At 44.1% G+C, this 25,929-nt stretch overlaps 2 protein-coding genes across 5 annotated transcripts in view; one reads left to right on the top strand and one right to left on the bottom strand.

Moving 5' to 3' along the window:
* The window catches only part of RPE65 (retinoid isomerohydrolase RPE65), a 43,945-nt gene extending 23,632 nt beyond the window's left edge, over nucleotides 1-20,313 (top strand). Inside the window, exons 8-14 of the mRNA XM_069738246.1 lie at nucleotides 1,376-1,508; nucleotides 6,565-6,704; nucleotides 9,860-9,989; nucleotides 13,159-13,273; nucleotides 16,945-17,039; nucleotides 17,122-17,233; nucleotides 18,384-20,313. Of these exons, the coding sequence (XP_069594347.1) occupies nucleotides 1,376-1,508; nucleotides 6,565-6,704; nucleotides 9,860-9,989; nucleotides 13,159-13,273; nucleotides 16,945-17,039; nucleotides 17,122-17,233; nucleotides 18,384-18,535 (877 nt within the window). The 3' untranslated portion in view covers nucleotides 18,536-20,313. The remainder of the gene's footprint in view (nucleotides 1-1,375; nucleotides 1,509-6,564; nucleotides 6,705-9,859; nucleotides 9,990-13,158; nucleotides 13,274-16,944; nucleotides 17,040-17,121; nucleotides 17,234-18,383) is intronic.
* LOC138648457 (biotin-dependent 3-methylcrotonyl-coenzyme A carboxylase beta1 subunit-like) overlaps nucleotides 13,768-25,929 on the bottom strand; it is a 36,895-nt gene continuing 24,733 nt past the window's right edge. The window contains exons 11-13 of one of the 4 annotated variants that reach the window (XM_069738241.1): nucleotides 21,796-21,877; nucleotides 21,557-21,680; nucleotides 13,768-13,896 (exon numbers count right to left, since the gene is read on the bottom strand). In XM_069738241.1, the coding sequence (XP_069594342.1) occupies nucleotides 21,597-21,680; nucleotides 21,796-21,877 (166 nt within the window). In that variant the 3' untranslated portion in view covers nucleotides 13,768-13,896; nucleotides 21,557-21,596. Of the gene's footprint in view, nucleotides 13,897-21,293; nucleotides 21,310-21,478; nucleotides 21,681-21,795; nucleotides 21,878-22,243; nucleotides 23,334-25,929 lie in introns of those variants that run through there. The other 3 variants (XM_069738242.1, XM_069738240.1, XM_069738243.1) reach the window with 3 other exon arrangements.

The raw sequence follows: 25,929 nt of genomic DNA, 5'->3' as shown, positions 1-25,929 counted from the left end.
ACAGGAGGGAGCTTGACCACAGAATTCACAACAACTGCCCCTATGTACAAGAATATAACTACTATAATACTGCCTCTATAAACAAGAATATAACTACTATAATACTGCCCCTATGTACAAGAATATAACTACTATAATACTGCCCCTATGTACAAGAATATAACTACTATAATACTGCCCTATGTACAAGAATATAACTACTATAATACTGCCCCTATGTACAAGAATACAACTACTATAATACTGCCCCTATGTACAAGAATATAACTACTATAATACTGCCCCTATGTACAAGAATATAACTACTATAATACTGCCCCTATGTACAAGAATAGAACTACTATAATACTGCCCCTATGTACAAGAATATAACTACTATAATACTGCCCCCTATGTACAAGAATATAACTACTATAATACTGCCCCTATGTACAAGAATAGAACTACTATAATACTGCCCCTATGTACAAGAATATAACTACTATAATACTGCCCCTATGTACAAGAATAGAACTACTATAATACTGCCCCTATGTACAAGAATATAACTACTATAATACTGCCCCTATGTACAAGAATATAACTACTATAATACTGCCCCTAAGTACAAGAATATAACTACTATAATACTGCCCCCTATGTACAAGAATATAACTACTATAATACTGCCCCTATGTACAAGAATATAACTACTATAATACTGCCCCTAAGTACAAGAATATAACTACTATAATACTGCCCCTATGTACAAGAATATAACTACTATAATACTGCCCCTAAGTACAAGAATATAACTACTATAATACTGCCCCCTATGTACAAGAATATAACTACTATAATACTGCCCCCTATGTACAAGAATATAACTACTATAATACTGCCCCTATGTACAAGAATATAACTACTATAATACTGCCCCTAAGTACAAGAATATAACTACTATAGTACTGCCCCCTATGTACAAGAATATAACTACTATAATACTGCTCCTATGTACAAGAATATAACTTTTATAATACTGCCCCTATTTACAAGAATATAACTGCTATAATACTGCTCCTATGTACAAGAATATAACTGCTATAATACTGCTCCTATGTACAAGAATATAACTACTGTAATACTTCTCCTATGTACAAGAATATAACTACTGTAATATTGTACCATATGAACAACTTTTCACTGCTAGGAAGTCTGATTTCTTGACAGGAATTGTTATTTGCGATAATAAACGTAATTGATTTTCCAGGCAGCTGTGGCTTTCATGATCTGATCTTTGTGCATCTTATCCCACATTTAGTCAGCAATTTGTATATACCAGATGATTTATCTGTTCTGTAGGACTCTGGTCGGTAACTTGTCTTTTTTCTTTCAGTTTTGGAATGTCTCCAAATTATCTCGTTTTTGTAGAACAACCAGTGAAGATAAATCTGTTCAAGTTCCTCTCTGCCTGGAGCATCTGGGGAGCCAATTACATGGATTGTTTTGAGTCTCATGAAACTATGGGTGTGAGTAAGAACACTGCTGCTTGTCATCTTACATTCTCCATTATAATGTCTTTGTAACATCTGCTTTCTTAGAAGTTCCATTCTTTGCTTTCGCATGCTTATATGTTCCATGTGGTGGAGCCATGGTTCACAAAGGATTAAAGAAACTGCCCAATATTCAAAGTTTACCAATTATAATAATTATTTTATTTATATAGCGCCAACATATTCTGGGGATTTGTACAGACAACATTACAGCATAACAAAAATCAGTTCAAAATAGATACCAAGAGGAGTGAGGGCCCTGCTGCTCGCAAGCTTACAATCTATAGGAAAAAAAGGGAGACACGAGAGGTGGATGGTAACAATTGATTTGTTGTTCGGACCAGCCATAGTGTAAGGCTCGGGTGTTCATGTAAAGCTGAACCAGTTAACTGCCTAAGTATGTAGCAGTACAGACACAGAGGCTATTAACTGCATGAAATATATGAGAACATGATGTGAGGAACCCGATTATGGCTTAATTTTTTTTTAATGGGCCACACAGGGATACTTAGGTTAAGGCTTTGTGCACACGATGCGGATTTTGCCGCAGATCCGCAGCGGATTTGACCGCTGCGGATCCGCAGCAGTTTTCCATGCGGTGTACAGTACAATGTAACCCTATGGAAAACAAAATCCGCAGTGCACACGATGCAGAAAAATCCGTGCGGATTCTCTGCGGAAAAAAAGAAGGAGCATGTCACTTCTTTCTGCGGATTCCGCAGCGGATTTCAACTTGCATCAATAGGAAAGTGCAGTTGAAAACCCGCAGAGGAATCCGCAGAAGAAACTGCACACAAATCCGCAGTGAAAACCGCAGCAGTTTTGCACTGCGGATTTTCCAAATCTGCGGCGGAAAAATCCGCGGAAAAATCCGCATCGTGTGCACATACCCTAATGCTTTGAGGCGGTAGGCCAATCTGAACAAATGCGTTTTTAGGGCACGCTTAAAACTGTGGGGTTTAATCGTATTAACCTGGGTAGTGCATTCCTCAGAATCGGCGCAGCACTTGTAAAGTCTTGGAGACGGGAGTGGGAGGTTCTGATTATTGAGGATGCTAACCTGAGGTCATTAGCGGAGCGGAGGGCACGGGTAGGGTGGTAGACTGAGACCAGAGAGGAGATGTAGGGAGGTGCTGAGCCATGGAGTGCTTTGTGGATGAGGGTAGTAGTTTTGTACTGGATTCTGGAGTGGATGGGTAACCAGTGTAATGACTGGCACAAGGTAGAGGCATCGGTGTAACGGTTGGTGAGGAATATGATCCTGGCTGCAGCATTCAGGACAGATTGGAGCGGGGAGAGATTGGTAAGAGGGAGGCCGATTAGTAGAGAGTTACAATAGTCCAGACGAGAATGAATGAGTTAAACAGTAAGAGTTTTTGCAGTCGAAAGTAAGAAAAGTGCGAATTCTAGAAATGCTTTTGAGACGCAGATAAGAAGAGCGAGCCAGTGATCGGATGTGGGGGGTGAATGAAAGCTCGGAATTAAGGATGACCCCAAGGCAGCGGGCATGTTGCTTTGGAGTAATGGTGGAACCGCACACAGAGATGGCAATGTCAGGCAAAGATAGGTTAGTAGAGGGAGAAAACACGAGGAGTTCAGTTTTTGACAGGTTCAGTTTTAGACAGAGGGAGGACATGATGTTAGAGACAGCGGTGTTTTCTAAAAAGGTCGGCGTGATAACAGGAGAAGTGTATAATTGGGTGTCGTCAGCATAGAGATGGTACTGGAAACCAAATCTACTGATTGTTTGTTCAATAGGGGCAGTATACAACGAGAAGAGGAGGGGGCCTAGGACTGATCCTTGAGGAACCCCAACAGTAAGGGGAAGGTGAGAGGAGGAGGAACCAGCAAAAGATACAGTGAAGGAGCGGTCAGAGAGATAGGAGGAGAACCAGGAGAGAACGGTGTCCTTGAGGCTGATGGAGCGGAGCATAGTGAGGAGGAGCTGATGATCCACAGTATCGAATGCTGCGGAGAGATCCAAGAGAATTAGCATGGAGTAGTGATCATTAGATTTAGCCGTTAGTAGGTCATTAGAGACTTTAGTGAGGGCAGTTTCAGTAGAGTGTAAAGACCGGAAGCCAGATTGAAGAGGGTCGAGAAGAGAGTTATCTGAGAAATAGTGGGTAAGACGGGAGTGGACCAGGCGTTCGAGGAGTTTAGAGATGAAGGGAAGATTAGAGACAGGTCTATAATTAGCGGCACAGTTTTGATCAAGGGATGGTTTTTTAAGTAATGGAGTATGATGGCATGCTTAAATGAGGAGGGAAAAATACCGGAAGTGAGAGAAAGGTTGAATATTTTTGTTAGGTGAGAGGTGACAGCAGGGGAAAGGGACTGGAGGAGATGTGACGGAATGGGGTCACTGGTGCAAGTGGTCGGGCGAGAAGATGCAAGGAGCCTGCTTACTTCTTCTTCTGTAACTGCTTCAAAGTCAGAGAGTGAACTGGATGCAGTGGGGGAGGGAGGACAGTGCATGGTATGAGGGGATTGGGAGATAATTTCCTGTCGAATGTGGTCAATTGTTTCTTTGAAGTAAGTGGCCAGATCGTCAGCGCGGAGATCCGTGGTTGGGGCCTGCTCTCTTGGGTTGAGTAGGGACTGGAAAGTGTCAAAGATACGTTTAGGGTTATTGGACAGTGAGGTGATGAGGGTGTTGAAATAGGTTTGTTTGGAGAGGTGAAGGGCAGAGTTGTATGGTTTTAGCATGAACTTATAATGGATGAAATCTTCGGGTAGATTAGATTTTCTCCACAGACGTTCGGCGCACCTGGAGCACCGCTGCAGGAAACGTGTTTGCAGCATGTGCCACGGTTGTCGCCGTCTGTGCCGAGATGTTCTATGTAAAGTAGATGCAGCTTCATCCAGAGCACTTTGCAGGGTTTCATTGTACTGCTTCAGAGCAGAATCAGGACATGTGATGGAGGAGATAGGGGCCAATGAGGACCAATTGATAGAATTTTTTACTCTAATACTGCCCCTATGTAAAAGAATAAAACTACTATAATACTGCCCCTATGTGCAAGAATATAACTACTATAATACTGCCCCTATGTACAAGAATATAACAACTATAATACTGCTCCTATGTACAAGAATATAACTACTATAATACTGCCCCTATGTACAAGAATACAACTACTACAGTCATGGGCAAAAGTTTTGAGAATGACACCAAAATTATATTTTCACATGATCTGCTGCCCTCTGGTTTTTATTAGTGTTTGTCTGATGTTTATATCACATACAGAAATATAATTGCAATCATATTATGAGTACCAATAGGTTATATTGACAGTTAGAATGAGTTAATGCAGCAAGTCAATATTTGCAGTGTTGACCCTTCTTCTTCAAGACCTCTGCAATTCTCCCTGGCATGCTCTCAATCAACTTCTGGACCAAATCCTGACTGATAGCAGTCCATTCTTGCATAATCAATGCTTGCATTTTTCCAGAATTTGTTGGTTTTTGTTTGTCCACCCGTCTCTTGATGACTGACCACAAGTTCTCAATGGGATTAAGATCTGGGGAGTTTCAAGGCCATGGACCCAAAATCTCTATGTTTTGTTCCATGAGCCATTTAGTTATCACCTTTGCTTTATGGCAAGGTGCTCCATCATGCTGGAAAAGGCATTGTTGGGCGCCAAACTGCTCTTGGACGGTTGGGAGAAGTTGCTCTTGGAGGACATTCTGGTACCATTCTTTATTCATGGCTGTGTTTTTAGGCAAGACTGTGAGTGAGCCGATTCCCTTGGCTGAGAAGCAACCCCACACATGAATGGTTTCAGGATGCTTTACAGTTGGCATGAGACAAGACTGGTGGTAGCGCTCACCTCTTCTTCTCCGAATAAGCTGTTTTCCAGATGTCCCAAACTATCAAAAAGGGGATTCATCAGAGAAAATGACTTTGCCCCAGTCCTCAGCAGTGCACTCCCTGTACCTTTTGCACAATATCAGTCGGTCCCTGATGTTTTTTTCTGGAGAGAAGTGGCTTCTTTGCTGCCCTCCTTGAAACCAGGCCTTGCTCAAAGAGTCTCCGCAGTCTCACAGTGCGTGCAGAAGCCCTCACACCAGCCTGCTGCCATTCCTGAGCAAGCTCGGCACTGCTGGTAGTCCGATCCCGCAGCTGAAACAGTTTTAAGATACGGTCCTGGCGCTTGCTGGTCTTTCTTGGGCGCCCTGGAGCCTTTTTGACAACAATGGAAGCTCTCTCCTTGAAGTTCTTGAAGATGCGATAGATTGTTGACTGAGGTGCAATCTTTGTAGCTGCGATACTCTTCCCTGTTAGGCCATTTTTGTGCAGTGCAATGATGGCTGCACGTGTTCCTTTAGAGATAACCATGGTTAACTGAAGAGAAACAATGATACCAAGCACCAGCCTCCTTTTAAAGTGTCCAGTGATGTCATTCTTACTTAATCATGACTGATTGATCACCAGCCCTGTCCTCATCAACACCCACACCTGTGTTAATGGATCAATCACTAAAACGAAGTTAGCTGCTCCTTTTAAGGCAGGACTGCAATGATGTTGAAATGTGTTTTGGGGGTTAAAGTTCATTTTCTGGGCAAATATTGACTTTGCAAGTACAGTAATTGCTGTTAAGCTGATCACTGACATTCAGGAGTATATGCAAATTGCCATTAGAAAAAATGAAGCAGTAGACTTTGGAAAAATTAATATTTGTCTCATTCTCAAAATTTTTGTCCATGACTGTATAATACTGCCCCTATGTGCAAGAATATAACTACTATAGTACTGCCCCTATGTACAAGAATATAACTACTATAATACTGCTCCTATGTACAAGAATATAACTACTATAATACTGCCCCCTATGTACAAGAATACAACTACTATAATACTGCTCCTATGTACAAGAAAATAACTACTATAATACTGACCTATGTACAATAATATAACCACTATAATACTGTATTTTTCGGGGCTCGGTTGGGTTGGGGGGGGCTTGTTTTCACTTTTACTCTTGAGCCCCACTAGTATTAACCCTTTCTCTGACCCGCTGTGCTATAGGTGTGGATGCACGTTGGTGAGAAGCACACAGGGGAATATCTCAATATAAAGTACAGGACGTCGGCCTTCAACATTTTCCATCACATTAATACATATGAAGACAATGGATTTATCATTGTGGATCTTTGCTGCTGGAAGGGGTAATGTCATCAATGGAATTGAACCACAGGAACTCAGACGGTGGAGGATTGGGATTATTTAAAGGGAAACTGTCACCAATAAAAACACTATTAGTCTGCAGATATGGGGTTAATCTACAGGTTAATAGGGTTATTATGCTGGTTGGCGACTGCACATGGCCTAACGCTGCTGGGAGAAAATTAACTGTATTGTCCCCAGCAGGTCCAGGCCTCTATACCCGCGCCCCTGGCACTGACGGACACTCGCTCTGCATTGGGGCCGCTGTCAGTCAGGACCGGGGGTGCTCTTTATTCTCAGAGTGGTGACTGAACCAGCGCCGGTGCCGCCATTATGACTGAAACGGGAACTTCTGGGGAGAATAAATTTATTTTTCTCCCAGCACTAAGGAACTGAGGACTTGTTTTATAGTTTGGCTTTTGAGAATATCAAGAAGAAACCTAGTGAAAAATGAAGTGTGTTTCAGCATTTTAAGAAAGCTGGCAGCAAAGACATAGCTCCCTTCATTCTCACTTTATGCCCCAGAACAAAGGGGTCGGGAAACTAGCTAGATAGCAATGGCTTCTATGTCCCAGCACATTAAGTGCATGATGGAAACATATTGTATAGAGATAGTTTGGAGGGGGATTCAACGCATGAAAGAGAATGGGTGCTTTGATCAGCTCCCTGGGGTCCTGAGTGTGCATAGATCCCATTGCATGACGTGCAGGCGCCAGGCAGCATAATAACGCTATTAACCTTTGAACAAAGTTGTACCAAGCCAATCAAAGAATAAAAGAAAAAGTAAATATCTATAAAACAATGAATATATGTAATATTAATATCAATAAATTCATATATATATATTAATATACTAAGATATGGCCCATACACTAGAGCAAAGAGTGGCAGACCACTCGGGATAGTAAGTAAAAACACTACCAAAAGAAACCCAGACAATGCAGAACCAAATGGAAAAATATAGAAGACACATATATGAAAAATAAGCCTTTATTATAATAATTATGGCAATGGCACTAACAATGTGCCTGTATATGGAGTAAAGAAATATATATACGGTAATTGTACATAAATAAACGGACGGAACTAACAGTAAAAAATACTAAGAGATGGTATATGTAAAGGATATATATATATATATATATATACTGAAAAAGTCTAAGAACCCAATGTAACTAGAAACAGACACACCCTAAATCTAGTCCATATATCCCTATGTACACAGCCATAAAAGATCGGTGCGTATAAAAAGAAAATAAGCGAGTAAAAATAAAACACAAAAGTGTGAAGCAAATATATGTGTAAAGAAAATATGTGTAAAAAATATATATACAGAGTAAAAAATGTATAACAACAATATGTGCAAAGAAAGTATAGTGACCTATAAATATGTGTTCACTAATAAAACATCATGATGTTTATATAGAAGGAAAATATAAATATGTGTACAAGTGAATGAAATATATAATACACAAGCTAATTTAGCTAATTACGCACAGGAGCCCTATATGGCTATGTGTACATAGTACTACTAGGGAATATATGTCAATATAAATCAGTATATGGCTGATTTATATACAGGTGTGCTGCAGGGCAAAATATAGGGTAAAATATAGCTGATTTATATATAGGTGTACTGCAGGGCAAAATATACCCACCGGCCAGGGCATATATACTAAAATGTCTGATATATTGCAGGGCCCGGACTTATATATAGGTATGTTGCAGGGCAAAATATACCCACCGGCCAGGGCGTATATACTAAAGTGCCTGATGGATTGTAGGGGCAGGACGCAGTATCAGCGTCTCCGTAAAACCAGCGCACAAAGGGTCAGACTTTAAAGTTAAAGAGATATACCTGATTCAGTCCGTTCCTCCAATACAGGACACCCCGACGCGCATTTCGGACGAAGGACTAGCGTCCGAAACGCGCGTCGGGGTGTCCTGTATTGGAGGAACGGACTGAATCAGGTATATCTCTTTAACTTTAAAGTCTGACCCTTTGTGCGCTGGTTTTACGGAGACGCTGATACTGCGTCCTGCCCCTACAATCCATCAGGCACTTTAGTATATACGCCCTGGCCGGTGGGTATATTTTGCCCTGCAACATACCTATATATAAGTCCGGGCCCTGCAATATATCAGACATTTTAGTATATATGCCCTGGCCGGTGGGTATATTTTGCCCTGCAGTACACCTATATATAAATCAGCTATATTTTACCCTATATTTTGCCCTGCAGCACACCTGTATATAAATCAGCCATATACTGATTTATATTGACATATATTCCCTAGTAGTACTATGTACACATAGCCATATAGGGCTCCTGTGCGTAATTAGCTAAATTAGCTTGTGTATTATATATTTCATTCACTTGTACACATATTTATATTTTCCTTCTATATAAACATCATGATGTTTTATTAGTGAACACATATTTATAGGTCACTATACTTTCTTTGCACATATTGTTGTTATACATTTTTTACTCTGTATATATATTTTTTACACATATTTTCTTTACACATATATTTGCTTCACACTTTTGTGTTTTATTTTTACTCGCTTATTTTCTTTTTATACGCACCGATCTTTTATGGCTGTGTACATAGGGATATATGGACTAGATTTAGGGTGTGTCTGTTTCTAGTTACATTGGGTTCTTAGACTTTTTCAGTATATATATATATATATATATATCCTTTACATATACCATCTCTTAGTATTTTTTACTGTTAGTTCCGTCCGTTTATTTATGTACAATTATATATATTTCTTTACTCCATATACAGGCACATTGTTAGTGCCATTGCCATAATTATTATAATAAAGGCTTATTTTTCAACGCTATTAACCTGTAGATTAACCCTATATCTGCAGGTTAAGAGATTTTTTTTCCTTATGACAGGTTCCCTTTAAGAGGTTTTTCAATGAAGACAATCCTTTTTCTTAGAAGGGTCCCCTAAAACTGTGAAGACATTTAGAATCAATTGACTCACAGCACCCCCGCAGGGAAAAAGGAGCATTACATAGGTCACAGTGAAGTCCATAGACACCTTGGTCCTCCGGAGAGATATGCTCTCCTCTCTTTAGCCATTGTTTTGGTGACTTCTATCTACTTCTGGACGTCACAGGAATCTTTTATTGTTGCAGCTTTGAATTTATCTACAATTATTTGTATCTGGCCAACTTACGCGAGAACTGGGAGGAAGTGAAGAGACTGGCACAGAAAGCTCCTCAACCTGAAGTCCGGAGATACGTCCTACCCCTCGATATCCAGAAGGTAAGGTGCATCCCCACCATGGGCACTTCTGATTAGCTCTGCTACATTATGGCGTCCTCTATGCTTTACACTGCAGCTCTACTTGCACACACTGTAGTTCGTAAACGTATTGGAGAAAATATGGATCACAGTGGAAGTGAAGGATGAAATTATTCCATCTCCACCTCTCTTGACCACCTCACCACCTGGCTACTTCATTTCCTCTCTGCTGACATCCCCACTATCATCATGGGCGACTTCAACATCCCCATTGACACTTCCACCTCAGCTGCCTCTAAACTTTTATCGCTTACTGCCTCCTACGGTCTCACTCAATGGTCCTCTGAGGCCACTTACAAAGATGGCCACACGCTGGACCTCATCTTCACCTATGTTCCCTTACTAATCTCACTAACTCACCCCTCCCCCGTTTGACCACAACCTACTGACATTCTCTTCCCTCTACTCTCCTAGTGCGCAACCCCCTCTCCACAAACTCACTCACCCTCGCAGAAATCTCAAACACCTCAATTTACAATCTCTCTACGAGTCCCTTCTCCCTCTTACAGACATAGCTTCCTTACATGACACAGATGCTGCCTCTTTTTATAACACCACAATAACAGCTACACTTAATTCAGCCGCCCCGCTCACGCACAGCAAAACTCGTACAATCAACAGGCAGCCCTGGCTGACCAAAGAACTGAGACAGGCTTCCAGGGTGGCTGAGTGGAGATGGAAGCGATCCCGCTCTACCGACCACTTCATCGCATACAAGCAGTCTCTCGCCAGCTTCAAGTCCGCGCTCACTGCCGCAAAACAAACTTACTTCTCATCTCTCATATCCTCCCTGACTCACAACCCTAAACAGCTTTTCAACACTTTCAATTCTCTACTCCGTCCCCCAGCATCTCCTCCCTCTCCTCTCTCTCCTCTCTCTCCTCTCATTTCTGCCAAAGACTTTGCCTCCTTCATTAAGCAGAAGATCGATACGATCAGAGAAAGCTTTGGCCCGCAGCCCCCAATGCCCTTGTTAGCTGCTCAGCCCTGTTCCTCCAAAACCAGCTTCTCCACCATGACAGAAGATCAGCTCTCCACCCTCCTGTCAAGATCACATCTCACCACTTGCACGCTTGACCTGCTCCCATCCCACCTCATCCCAAACCTCGTCACAGTCTTCATCCCAACCCTGAAATTCAAGGGAAAAGCAGTCACAAGGGAGCGCTGTGAGGGTCACAGTTAAAATTGAAAGCAAAAGGTCTACCGCAGCTCCAGCCATTAACCTTCTAGGAGGATACAAAATGCAGTAAAGAATAGTAATAATGGTCCTAGGAGCGCTGGAAATGAGACCAAAACAAGGATTTTAGTGTTGAACCACAACGCGTTTCAACGGTTAAACAGTCTTCATCAGATGGAAGTTTAACCGTTGAAACGCGTTGTGGTTCAACACTAAAATCCTTGTTTTGGTCTCATTTCCAGCGCTCCTAGGACCGTTATTACTATTCTTCATCCCAACCCTAACGCACCTCTTCAACCTCTCACTCACAACAGGTGTCTTCCCCTCAGCCTTCAAACATGCCAAGATCACACCCATCCTCAAAAAGCCATCCCTCGACCCATCCTCTGTGTCAAGCTATCGCCTGATATCTCTTTTCCCTCATGCCTCAAAACTACTGGAACAGCATGTCCATCTTGAACTGTCCTCCCATCTCTCCTCCTGCTCCCTCTTTGACCGGTTACAATCTGGCTTCCGACCGCATCACTCCACTGAAACTGCCCTAACTAAAGTCACCAATGACCTATTAACCGTCAAGAGCAAGCGACACTACTCTGTCCTCCTTCTCCTGGACCTGTCTTCTACCTTTGACACTGTGGACCATTCCCTCCTGCTACAGATCCTCTCATCTCTTTGCATCACAGACTTGGCCCTATCCTGGATCTCGTCATAGCTAACAGACCGGACATTCAGTGTCTCCCTCCCCCACACCACCTCCTCACTACGCTCCTTGTCTGTCGGTGTTCCCCAAGGCTCAGTCCTAGGGCCCCTGCTCTTCTCCATCTTCCATCTACACCTTCGGCCTGGGACAGCTCATAGAAACCCATGGTTTGCAGTATCATCTCTACGCTGATGACACGCAGGTCTACCTATCCGGACCTGACCTCACCTCCTTACTTACCAAAATCCCACACTGTGTCTGCTATTTCATCTTTCTTTTCTGCTCGCTTTCTAAAACTGAACATGGACAAAACAGAATTCATCACCTTTCCCCCATCTTACTCTACCCCTCCACCAAACCTATCCATCAATGTCAATGGCTGCTCACTTTCCCCAGTCCTGCATGCTCGGTGCCTTGGGGTGATCCTCGACTCTGCCCTCATATCCAAGCCCTTGCCTCCTCCTGCCGACTCATACCCCAAAAATATTTCCCAGATCCGCGCATTCTTTGACCATGAAACCACAAAAACACTAGTGCATGCCCTCATCATTTCCCGCCTCGACTACTGCAACCTCCTACTCTCTGGTCTCCCCTTTGGCACCAATCCAATCTACACTCTGCTGCCTGACTAATCCACCTGTCTCCATTCCCCCGCCTCTCCCCTATGCCAAGCCCTTCACTGGCTTCCTATTGTCCAGAGACTCCAGTTCAAAACCCTATGCATACAAAGCCACAACCTGTCTCCTCCATACATCGGTGACATGGTCTCCCGGTACTTACCTACACACAACCTCCGATCCTCTCAAGATCTCATTCTCTACTCCCCTCTTATCTCTTCTTCCCATAACCGCATACAAGACTTCTCCCGTGCTTCCCCCATACTCTGGAACGCTCTACCCCAACACATCAGGCTCTCACCTAGCACAGAAACTTTAAAAAGAACCTGAAGACCCACCTCTTCCGACAAGCCTACAGCCTGCAGTGATCCTCAACCTACTGAACCACCGCAGAACCAGCTCTACCCTCTCCTAGTTTATCCTCACCCATCTCCTGCCGACTGTGAGCCCTTGCAGGCAGAGTCCTCTCTCCTCGTGTACTTGTGTGTGCCTTGTTTTGCTCATGTTTATTGTACTTGTGAAGACAAATATTTGCCCCTTTCACATGTAAAGCGCCATGGAATAAATAATGCTATAAAAATGTATTATAATAATAATAAAGACCAGTTTAATTCTAATTTTATGCTTTTATACCAGCACGACTCGGGAAAGAACTTGGTGAATCTGCCGTACACCACAGCTACCGCCACGCTGCGCAGCGATGGCACGATCTGGCTGGAACCGGAGGTTCTCTTCTCCGGACCTCGGCAAGGTTTGTGTCATGGAAAATAAAACTGGTGCCCAGATATTAGCGCATGTCTGGGGTGGGATACATTAGTGAACAACCAGTTCTTGAAGTTGAGGAGTTGGAAACAGCATAAATGGACGAGCGGAAAGATCAGCGAGACTGATAATTGACAAATTGTGATGTCAGATCGACGGACAAAGGAATAAATTGTGAGTTCTTGTGAGGTGTTACCGGTATACACCGACTCTTGTGGAGTGTTCCCAGTACTCGCCGGGTCTCGTGGTGTCCTCGGTCCAAGCCGGGTCTCAGAGGGGTGTTCCCGGTACAGGCTAGGCCTCGTGGGGTGTTCTCGGTACACGCCGAGTCTCTTGGGCTGTTCCCAATACACGCCAGGTCTCGCAGGCTGTTCCCGGTACACAAAGGGTCTTGTGAAGTGATCCTGGTAAATTGTTATCTACTAAAAGTGGTACAAGGAAGTAGAACTTGTGATCTAGCGACAGAGTCATGGCATGCATCTATGGATCATTAATGTACGTGGGTAGTAAAGGTGCACATCTGGTCCGATCCCACAATTTGCTGATAAATGTACATTCATGGCCAAAAGTATGGACACCCCTGCAATTCTGTCAGAGATACTCAGTTTCTTCCTGAAAATGATTGCAAACACAAATTATTTGTTATTATTATCTTCATTTAATTTGTCTTAAATGAAAAAACACAAAAAGAATTGTCCTAAAGCCAAATTGGATATAATTCCACACCAAACATAAAAAAAGTGGGTGGACAAAAGTATTGGCACTGTTCGAAAAATCATGTGATGCTTCTCTAATTTGTGTGATTAACAGCACCTGTAACTTACCTGTGGCACCTAACAGGTGTTGGCAATAACTAAATCACCCTTGCAGCCAGTTGACATGGATTAAAGTTGACTCAACCTATGTCCTGTGTCCTTGTGTGAACCACATTGAGTATGGAGAAAAGAAAGAAGACCAAAGAACTGTCTGAGAACTTGAGAAACCAAATTGTGAGGAAGCATGAGCAATCTCAAGGCTACAAGTCCATCTCCAAAGACCTGAATGTTCCTGTGTCTACCGTGCACAGTGTCATCAAGAAGTGTAAAGCCCATGGCACTGTGTCTATCCTCCCTAGATGTGGACGGAAAAGAAAAATTGACAAGAGATTTCAATGCAAGATTGTGCGGATGTTGGATAAAGAACCCCGACTAACATCCAAACAAGTTCAAGCTGCCCTGCAGTCCGAGGGTACAACAGTGTCAATCCGTACTATCCGTCGGCATCTGAATGAAAAGGGACTGTATGGTAGGAGACCCAGGAAGACCCCACTTCTTACCCCGAGACATAAAAAAGCCAGGCTGGAGTTTGCTAAAACTTACCTGAAAAAGCCTAAAATGTTTTGGAAGAATGTTCTCTGGTCAGATGAGACAAAAGTAGAGCTTTTTGGGCAAAGGCATCAACATAGAGTTTACAGGAGAAAAAAGAGGCATTCAAAGAAAAGAACACGGTCCCTAAAGTCAAACATGGCGGAGGTTCCCTGATGTTTTGGGGTTGCTTTGCTGCCTCTGGCACTGGACTGCTTGACCGTGTGCATGGCATTATGAAGTCTGAAGACTACCAACAAATTTTGCAGCATAATGTAGGGCCCAGTGTGAGAAAGCTTGGTCTCCCTCAGAGGTCATGGGTCTTCCAGCAGGACAATGACCCAAAACACACTTCAAAAAGCACTAGAAAATGGTTTGAGAGAAAGCACTGGAGACTTCTAAAGGTACCTTCACACATAACGATATCGTTGCTTTTTGTGACATAGCAACGATATCGTTAAGGAAATCGTTATGTGTGACAGCGACCAACGATCAGGCCCCTGCTGGGAGATCGTTGGTCGCTGAACAAAGTCCAGAACTTTGTTTCGTCGCTGGATCTCCCGTCGACATCGGTGGATCGGCGTGTGTGACACCGATCCAGCGATGTCTTCACTGGTAACCAGGGTAAACATCGGGTAACTAAGCGCAGGGCCGCGCTTAGTAACCCGATGTTTACCCTGGTTACCAGCGTAAAAGTTAAAAAAAACAAAAACACTACATACTTACCTACCGCTGTCTGTCCCCGGCGCTGTGCTCTGCACTCCTCCTGTACTGGCTGTGAGCATCGGTCAGCCGGAAAGCAGAGCGGTGACGTCACCGCTCTGCTTTCCGGCCGCTGTGCTCACAGCCAGTACAGGAGGAGTGCAGAGAAGCAGAGTGCCGGGGACAGACAGCGGTAGGTAAGTATGTAGTGTGTTTTTTTTTTACATTTACACTGGTAACCAGGGTAAACATCGGGTTACTAAGCGCGGCCCTGCGCTTAGTAACCCGATGTTTACCCTGGTTACCCGGGGACTTCGGGATCGTTGGTCGCTGGAGAGCGGTCTGTGTGACAGCTCTCCAGCGACCAAACAGCGACGCTGCAGCGATCCGGATCGTTGTCGGTTTCGCTGCAGCGTCGCTTAATGTGAAGGGGCCTTAAGGTGGCCAGCAATGAGTCCAGACCTGAATCCCATACAACACCTGTGGAGAGATCTAAAAATGGCAGTTTGGAGAAGGCGCCTTCAAATATCAGGGAGCTGGAGCAGTTTGCCAAAGAAGAATGGTCTAAAATTCCAGCAGAGCATTGTAAGAAACTCATTGATGGTTACCGGAAGCGGTTGGTCGCAGTTATTTTGGCTAAAGGTTGTGCAACCAAGTATTAGGCTGAGGGTGCCAATACTTTTGTCTGGCCCATTTTTGGAGATTTGTGTGAAATGATCAATGTTTTGCTTTTTGCTTCATTCTCTTTTGTGTTTTTTCATTTAAGACAAATTAAATGAAGATAATAATATCAAATAATTTGTGTTTGCAATCATTTTCAGGAAGAAACTGAGTATTATCTGACAGAATTGCAGGGGTGTCAATACTTTTGGCCATGACTGTACCACTGGCTATGATAGAAAAGTGTCAAGGCACACAGAACATCGCAGCTTGTTGTATATGTGGCTGCACACTACATATTGGGTATTTAATGCCTTGACAGATCGGTGAATATTCAGTGGAGATTTTATTTGTAGAATTATATTGAACATTTTTATGTTACACGTTGTGGCTTCACAGAAGGCTAAGCTATCTTTCTTAGGGTGGGGGCAATTCTTTAACTTTTTTTTTTTTTTTTTAAGACTCAAGGAAACTCCTAATTGAATCATCTGCTGCAGCATGAGTCATCTTTCTTTCTAATTTAATTGTTTGCCTAAAGGGACGGTTATCCTTTTGTCAACTCCTAATTAGAAGTGGATTTTACTACATATTGCTTTACTTTGGCACACATAAGTTTGCACAACTCATTAAAAGTTTGAAAAGGCTGCTAATATCCATCTGACCACAGGGTGGCAGTGATTGCTGGGATCTTATCAAGCAGACATACAGTGGCATGTAAAAGTTTGGGCACCCCCAGTCAAATTTTCTGTTATTGTGAACAGTTAAGCAAGTTGAAGATGAAATGATCTCTAAAAGGCCTTTATCTTTGTACCGTGTTAGGCAGTAGATAGAAAAATATTTAGAATTGAGAGTCCTCAGTGGTTGATACCTTTTAATGGCTAACTGAAAAGATGGTAACAATTGGGACTCAATTACAGCAAAAGAAATTCTTTCATCCTGACTAATATTCCCGCAGCTTTCGAATTCCCGCAAATCAACTATAAAGCGTATTGCGGTAAAGATTACAAGTATGCGTACGGGCTGGGGCTGAATCACTTCATTCCTGACAGGGTGAGTATATATATATTTTTACTATTTTGCACTCGTCTGGAGATGGAGGATATATAACGTGGTTGTATATACTATATTCCAGCTTGTGAAACTGAATGTAAAGAGCAAAGAGACCTGGGTATGGCAGGAGCCCAACACCTACCCGTCTGAGCCCATATTTGTCCCGACCCCCGACGCCCTGGAGGAAGATGATGGTAACAATATTTTAAGGGATTGTTCAGCTAAGGGGTTAATTGGTTCTGCGTTTTGCAGTAATATTTCATCATGTGTGATTTATGGTAACATCATACTGCAGTGTTTTCCTAGGAAGTCTTTTTTTCGTAGAGTGAGCTCAGCTGTAGTTTTTATAGGTACCATCTTGATTTCTCCTTTAAAGAATCATTGTACGGATCGTTATCATTACGATGGTGCTCAGGTACACGGATGTATTTTGTTTTTTTATGGTGAACCACATTTTTAAATTACGGTAAGTTTGGAGGCATACTTTTTTCATAGATCCTTATTAAAACTTATTTTACCCCTTTTTTGTCACATGAAATAAAGGATCTAAAGCAGGGATCGTCTGATCACTTTTATAATGTGCAGGTCCCTGGTCCAGCAGCCATATTGGTAGTCCGTGGCTGCCGGACCAGAGCCCTGGGAACCGCCTCCTATCTGCCGGCAATCCTGGCACCTCTTCTGATTAATAGGCCCAGTGCGATGTCATACGTGATTACCGTCATAGTGATGACATCCTGCAAGGCCGAAAAATCAGAAGAGGCGCCCGAAGTGCTGGGCTCTAGTACAACGGTCATGGACTACGGACCAGCGTCCTGAGAATCTTTTTCTAGTTCTTTAGCTTTAGCATCTTAGAGATTAACAGTCGGGATCGGTGTTACCTCCGATCTTTGTAGTTGCGGAAGGAGACTGGTGATCGCTCAGTACACCCAAGTCCCAGGTTATGCAGGACTATAAATAATCTTTATTTTTATATAGCGCTAACATATTCCGCAGCGCTTTACAGACATTATCATCGCTGTCCCCAATGGGGCTCACAATCTAAATTCCCTATCAGTATGTCTTTGGAATGTGGGAGGAAACCGGAGAACCCGGAGGAAACCCACACAAACACGGAGAGAACATACAAACTCTTTGCAGATGTTGTCATTGGTGGGGTTTGAACCCAGGACCCCAGCGCTGCAAGGCTGCTGTGCTAACCACTGAGCCACCGTGCTCATCTGTGACGGATTTTACTCTCACAGGGGGATACAACAACCCATATGAACCTCAGAGAGGGCTCCCTGCTCAGGATGCGCCACTAAAAGTCCGACTATAACGTCACTTTTCCGTGTATTATTACCACAGGGGTCATACTGAGTGTGGCCATCGCTCCAGCCGTGGGGCACAAGCCCTCCTTCCTACTGATCCTGGATGCGAAGGACATGAGTGAAATCGCCAGAGCTGAGGTCGACACCATCATCCCCGTCACATTTCACGGCATGTTCAAAGACGCCTAAATGAAACCTATCACGTGACAGCGACACAACTGGATCCAGTCATCAAAATGTGTCCAGTCCGAAGACGAGAGACGACAGTGTCCAGGCGGACCGTGTCCGGAGGCTGCACATATTCATCCCTTTGTATATTTCTGGACCTATTGCTTTACCTTGATCCTAGGAGGAATTTAGCAGCATCCTATAGTAACATAGTAACATAGTTAGTAAGGCCGAAAAAAGACATTTGTCCATCCAGTTCAGCCTATATTCCATCATAATAAATACCCAGATCTACGTCCTTCTACAGAACCTAATAATTGTATGATACAATATTGTTCTGCTCCAGGAAGACATCCAGGCCTCTCTTGAACCCCTCGACTGAGTTCGCCATCACCACCTCCTCAGGCAAGCAATTCCAGATTCTCACTGCCCTAACAGTAAAGAATCCTCTTCTATGTTGGTGGAAAAACCTTCTCTCCTCCAGACGCAAAGAATGCCCCCTTGTGCCCGTCACCTTCCTTGGTATAAACAGATCCTCAGCGAGATATTTGTATTGTCCCCTTATATACTTATACATGGTTATTAGATCGCCCCTCAGTCGTGTTTTTTCTAGACTAAATAATCCTAATTTCGCTAATCTATCTGGGTATTGTAGTTCTCCCATCCCCTTTATTAATTTTGTTGCCCTCCTTTGTACTCTCTCTAGTTCCATTATATCCTTCCTGAGCACCGGTGCCCAAAACTGGACACAGTACTCCATGTGCGGTCTAACTAGGGATTTGTACAGAGGCAGTATAATGCTCTCATCATGTGTATCCAGACCTCTTTTAATGCACCCCATGATCCTGTTTGCCTTGGCAGCTGCTGCCTGGCACTGGCTGCTCCAGGTAAGTTTATCATTAACTAGGATCCCCAAGTCCTTCTCCCTGTCAGATTTACCCAGTGGTTTCCCGTTCAGTGTGTAATGGTGATATTGATTCCCTCTTCCCATGTATATAACCTTACATTTATCATTGTTAAACCTCATCTGCCACCTTTCAGCCCAAGTTTCCAACTTATCCAGATCCATCTGTAGCAGAATACTATCTTCTCTTGTATTAACTGCTTTACATAGTTTTGTATCATCTGCAAATATCGATATTTTACTGTGTAAACCTTCTACCAGATCATTAATGAATATGTTGAAGAGAACAGGTCCCAATACTGACCCCTGCGGTACCCCACTGGTCACAGCGACCCAGTTAGAGACTATACCATTTATAGCCTTAATAAATATCTTTTGCATTGTTTTACTGATGAACGGTCATGTCCCCTTTATATCAAAAAAATGTAACAAGATATAAAACTCTATCATATTATTAGTGTAAAGTTGTAAAGTGTCATCTTCCAAACCTGCCAGAAGCTGTAAATGGTCTAAAACCTCCTCAGTCACCAGAAAATCCATCTACAGTAAAACAATAACTAGAAAAGAGGGAGGAGGGGGATGAAGCTGCAGATTTCTTAGCGCAGCGTTCCAGTAAAGCATCACATGGCGAGATCTCATTGGCTCCCTACACTGTGTGCATATACAGTGTAATAGATGTATAAATAGTACAAAATAGTTTTTCTTGCAGGTTTTGCAAGCTGCCATGTTCTCCACTGACTTCAATGGCCAAATTGCAAGTTTAATAAATCATATCAGGGTAAAGTCAAGAATCAGTGCAGGACTGACTGATACTCAGCACTTTTTCCAATGTGAAAATTGGATGCAGAAAATCTGCTACTTATTACAAAACCAATAAAGAGGACGAGATTTTATCAAATTCAGGACAAGTCATGTTATGTTGTGAATGATCACTGAAAAGCAGAGGGTGAAATTCACCGCAGCAGCGGCATGAGTGGTGCGGACTCCTGCTGTGGAGACTTCACATAATCTGTCCATTGTGAACGTTCTCGAAAAATTACAACAGTTTCTCCAAGAAACGGTTTCATTTCTAAAATAGCAGTAACTAAGTTTTGTAAACTGCAGCAAGAAGTGAAGGTTTTAGTAGCAATGATGGAGAAGAGACCACAGCTTCAATCACCAACTCCTTCACTGAAACAAACTGGAGGGGTGATAAAAGACGGGTGATAAAAGACGGGTGAATGCCACGAGGGTCGCGCCCGGAGGATAATTCGTTACAGGGAAAGAGGCGGCAGGGACAGAATGACTGACGGTGGTGATAGAAGATGTGGTCACTTTTCACTGCCTCCATCACCACAATTGGTTTGGGATGTTATCAGGGGATGGCAGTAACAAAGCCATGGTAATGACTGCAACACAGCTCCATGAGGACGTCCTGTACATGAGGGGTAATAGCAATTGTGAGGAAGGGACGGCAGCCCCGGGGGGGAGGGGTGGGGGGGAAGGGTCGGCAGCCCCGGGGGGAGGAAGGGACGGTAGCCGGGGGGGGGGGGGGGGGATCGTGAGGAAGGGACGGCAGCCCCGGAGGGAGGGAAGGGACGGCAGCCCCGGAGGGAGAAGGGACGGCAGCCCCGGAGGGAGAAGGGACGGCAGCCCCGGGGGGGGGGGGGGGGGGGGGGGAAGGGGGAAAGGGGGAGGAGGAAGGGACGGCAGCCCCGGAGGGGGGCGAAGGGACGGCAGCCCCGGAGGGGGGAGAAGATACGGCAGCCCCAGAGGGGGGAGAAGGGACAGCAGCCACGGAGGGAGAAGGGACGGCAGCCCCGGGGGGGGATTGGGGAAGGGACGGCAGCCCCAGCCTCCTGTGATATACCATCACGGACTAAAGAAAATAAAAAGGTAATCTAGGTGACAGCTGTATAGGAAGAAGAAAGGTTGAGCATTTTTTAGTAAATTACAAAAGTTGTTTGAGCTTTAGACTAGATATTACTAGAGGGAATGATATATAACGTACAAAGCCTTTAAGACGTGCGGCCCAATACTTTTCTCTGTATAATGTACTGTAGTTATTAGATAACACAGACACCCGCTATATCTGAGTGAGTTGCGCTTTAATATATTACACTATAAGGCACTGTACGATTACTGTATAGACTATTTACATGATAAAACATCTTTTCTGTGCGTCGTCACATCCGTTTGTTACATCCTCAGCAGCGGAGAACTTTGAGAAGTGGCCTTTTCATATTTTTTTTGTCTAATGATTTTCAAGCATTTGCCAAGAACCTGCAAAAAAAAAAGAAAGAAATTGGTCCTTTAGTGAACATTAAACATGTGTCCTTTGTCCTGGATGATACAGACAAGCCCTCAAGATCATATTGGGATTTTTCTTTCCGCTCACCGGTCTGGTGTCCTGAGGTAAGATGACGCCATCATCCCAGAGCCTGGCAGATGAATAAAACGCTGAACTTTCCTCCTTTAGTCTAAGAGACAAATAATAAAGCGTCGGTCCGGAGCCTGCACCACTCACATATCAAAACCCAAGGACACTGCTAGGGCAGTATCCCTGTAAATAAGGACCCGTCCCCGGCATGTTACAGAGATCGCTTTGATCAATCTCTAACCTGGGCATTTAAGAGGTACGATCTTGTTGTGGTGTCAATACTGACATCCAATAATTGATCACAGGGTGCCAGTGGATGCCATGACACGCGGGGGATCTCATGGCGGCCCCCATCACTGCCATCTTGGTAATCTCCTAACCACGGGCTAGGTTTCATAGGAGATCGTTATTTACACTACTTACTGCAATCATAAGGAACAAACAAAAGAACATGCAGTCACTGAATCCAATAAAACAGTATATCTTTATTACAAACTAATTAAAAATTACAAGCAAGAGGCCAGACAAATGGCAACAAGTAGGGCCAGTAGGTGACATAAAGAACTCTGCCTCAGGCAACAAAAGGAGCAGTCACCCAAGGTCTAGTGACCCCAGCAACACCCCAGAACCGCAAAATCGGCATAACCAAGCACATATTGCGTCACATGTCAATCAACCATTACAGCTGAGGTATCAATAGTACTGCCACTCAGGGCTGCCACTAAGGGCTATATAATAACCTCGATGTTATACAATGGCACCCTAAAATACATGTAAACACTACGAATAACTATGCTTAATACCTACAATAGCGGGTCCGGGCTGGTGCAGGGGACACCCCAACGCGCGTTTCGGCAGTTGTACCTTCCTCAGGGGGCGCTTAGAGGCATGTGGACAGTGACCGGATATATATAGGGCACCGCAGAGTGTAACGCGCCATGCGGCGCATTCTCCGTCCGCCCCGGCGTCCGCCCAGCAAAACCGGAAGTGCGCAGGGCCCCACGCAAACCGGAAGTGCATGGCGATTGGCCGGGGCGGCAGGAGAGGGCGGCGCATGCGCGCGCACCGCTAAAACAAGAGGTGGCCATGTGTAAAGTGGGCAAAAGAGAGGGCAAACATGCAATAGACGCACAAAGGCGACAATACCACCCCAATGACCTAAATAACCATGTTAATAAACAATATATGTGCCAAACAAAGAGAAATGTGGACCAATCACTTAGGATAGCAACCAGATTGGTCAGCGCTCATATTAAACATGGGCTTACACCTTGGTGAATATAGCATCGCAGGTTACATATCACCGTCTATACCAAGCCATCAAAATTTACAATACCTAGTGGATACAGCTTAGTAATCGAAATACGGATACCCCAGGCAAAAAATATATACGGACAAAACCCAAACATAATACGGCGCGTAAGGAAAGAGTCCATGGAAGTTCAGGTAACAGGGTACATGTTGATGGCGAATCCCGTAGAATCATGCTCCCTTCTTCATACAATCGACACAACAAAAGCCGCCACTGTCAAAGTACAGATACGACACTGCGGATCCTAAATAAAAAATAGAACAATTAAAATCAAATAAAACCATATGATGCGGAAAGGCAGAAATAGGCGCAACAGTGTGACGACTACAGATAGGGGGCATAGCTAATATTCTCGTTCAAGCCGGATGGGCATACTGTATTTAGCCGCCAAATCCAGCGTGTCTCCAGGGAGGCTTTTAGGCAACTTAACAATTCTACCTGTTACAAAAAATTAACATATAATCCACTGAGTGCCTATTCGGGCCAGTTGGTTTCCATCATTAAGGATGCCTTGGAGAACGACATCATTACTAAGGAACTTGCTTCCTCCCTTCTCGTGAATGACCCCACCATAGCCACATTTTACCTCCTCCCGAAAATTCATAAGGACCTGAAATCACCACCCGGCCGTCCTATTGCTTCTGGTAGGGGTAACTATCTTGAGAATGTCAACTCATGGATTGACTTCCACCTCCAGCCCCTCATGACGGTTCTTCCGTCTTATCTCAGAGATACTGGTGAGCTGCTTCGTCGGGTCGATGGCCTTCATTTTGAGGGTGAATCTCTACTGGTCTCAGCAGATGTGGAGTCCCTCTATACCAATATTAGACATCAGGACGGCATTGCCGCGGTTAGGTACTTTCTTGAAAGCTCCACGTTATCTATGGGTTCCTGCTGAGACTATTGGAGTTCACCCTCTCACACAATTTCTTTGTGTTTAAGGGGTCCTTCTACCTGCAGCTCCAGGGGACAGCCATGGGCGCGGCCTTTGCGCCGGCCTATGCTGGTCTGTTCCTGGGGCTGTGGGAGAGGGACCTCTTCCTGTCGGACAGGCTGTCATCGATGGACCGCATCCCTTTTTGGGTGCGGTACATCGATGACATCCTATTTGTCTGGCAGGGTGAGGCCATCGACCTGCGCCAGTTCATCGAGCTCCTCAGCAGCAATGACCTAAATATCAGACTTACATGTGTCTGTGATGAGTTTAGGGTTAACTTCCTTGATGTATCGGTCAGTAAGGATGAGTCTGGGGCTTTACACACTGATATTTACCGTAAGGAAACTTCCACCAATATGGTGTTACATGCGTCCTCTTGTCACCCCCATCATATGGTGTCTTCTATACCGGTTGGCCAGTTCCTTCGCCTATCAGACTCCGACTTTGAAAAGCGTGCTATGGAACTAACCACCCGATTTATCGAACGGGGCTATAGTAGGCGTATAATAAAAAAAGCTTATCATAGAGCTAAACACTCTAGACAGAATCACCTACTGTATAAACCCCAGGGTGCGGATAGAAGTCAGGATGCTAATCAGCTCCGGTTTGTCACAACTTTTAATCCCCAAGCTGACAAAATAAGATCGGCACTCACTAGGGCCTGGCCCATCCTGCAGACAGATACTACCATCAGTAAATTCCTTCCACAGAGACCTCTCCTTACTTTTAGGCGAGCAAAGAATCTTAGAGACTTTCTAACTAGGAGTCACTATGATTGGCACGGCCCTAAAACCTTCTTGGACGACATACCGGCCCCAGGTGGTTCTGCACCGTGCGGCCGCTGTGTCGCATGCTCTAATATGGAGAGGTCTGATAAATTTTGGAACTCAGATAGGTCTAGAGAATACACCATCAGGAGACGCATTACATGCACCTCCCGATATGTAATTTATTTTGCCACCTGCCCGTGCGGTTTGATTTACGTCGGGATGACCTCTAGACAACTGAAGGTCAGGATTCGGGAGCACGTTCTAGGGATTGAGGCAGCAACTACTCAGACCGATTCATCTCAATTGAAGACCATCCCTAGACACTTTGCAGCATGTCATCAGAGTAACGGCTCGCTTTTTAGAGTCCGCGGTATTGACACTTTAAATGTCAATATTCGCGGGGGGAACTTATTTAAACGTCTTGGCCAGTTGGAGACACGCTGGATTTGGCGGCTAAATACAGTATGCCCATCTGGCTTGAACGAGAATATTAGCTATGCCCCCTATCTGTAGTCGTCACACTGTTGCGCCTATTTCTGCCTTTCCGCATCATATGGTTTTATTTGATTTTAATTGTTCTATTTTTTATTTAGGATCCGCAGTGTCGTATCTGTACTTTGACAGTGGCGGCTTTTGTTGTGTCGATTGTATGAAGAAGGGAGCATGATTCTACGGGATTCGCCATCAACATGTACCCTGTTACCTGAACTTCCATGGACTCTTTCCTTACGCGCCGTATTATGTTTGGGTTTTGTCCGTATATATTTTTTGCCTGGGGTATCCGTATTTCTATTACTAAGCTGTATCCACTAGGTATTGTAAATTTTGATGGCTTGGTATAGACGGTGATATGTAACCTGCGATGCTATATTCACCAAGGTGTAAGCCCATGTTTAATATGAGCGCTGACCAATCTGGTTGCTATCCTAAGTGATTGGTCCACATTTCTCTTTGTTCGGCACATATATTGTTTATTAACATGGTTATTTAGGTCATTGGGGTGGTATTGTCGCCTTTGTGCGTCTATTGCATGTTTGCCCTCTCTTTTGCCCACTTTACACATGGCCACCACTTGTTTTAGCGGTGCGCGCGCATGTGCCGCCCTCTCCTGCCGCCCCGGCCAATCGCCATGC

Source organism: Ranitomeya imitator, chromosome 8 (genome assembly GCF_032444005.1).
Source record: "Ranitomeya imitator isolate aRanImi1 chromosome 8, aRanImi1.pri, whole genome shotgun sequence".
Classification (NCBI taxonomy): domain Eukaryota; kingdom Metazoa; phylum Chordata; class Amphibia; order Anura; family Dendrobatidae; genus Ranitomeya; species Ranitomeya imitator.
Note: the sequence above shows the minus strand (reverse complement) of the source record. Positions and strands in the feature narration are given on the sequence as shown.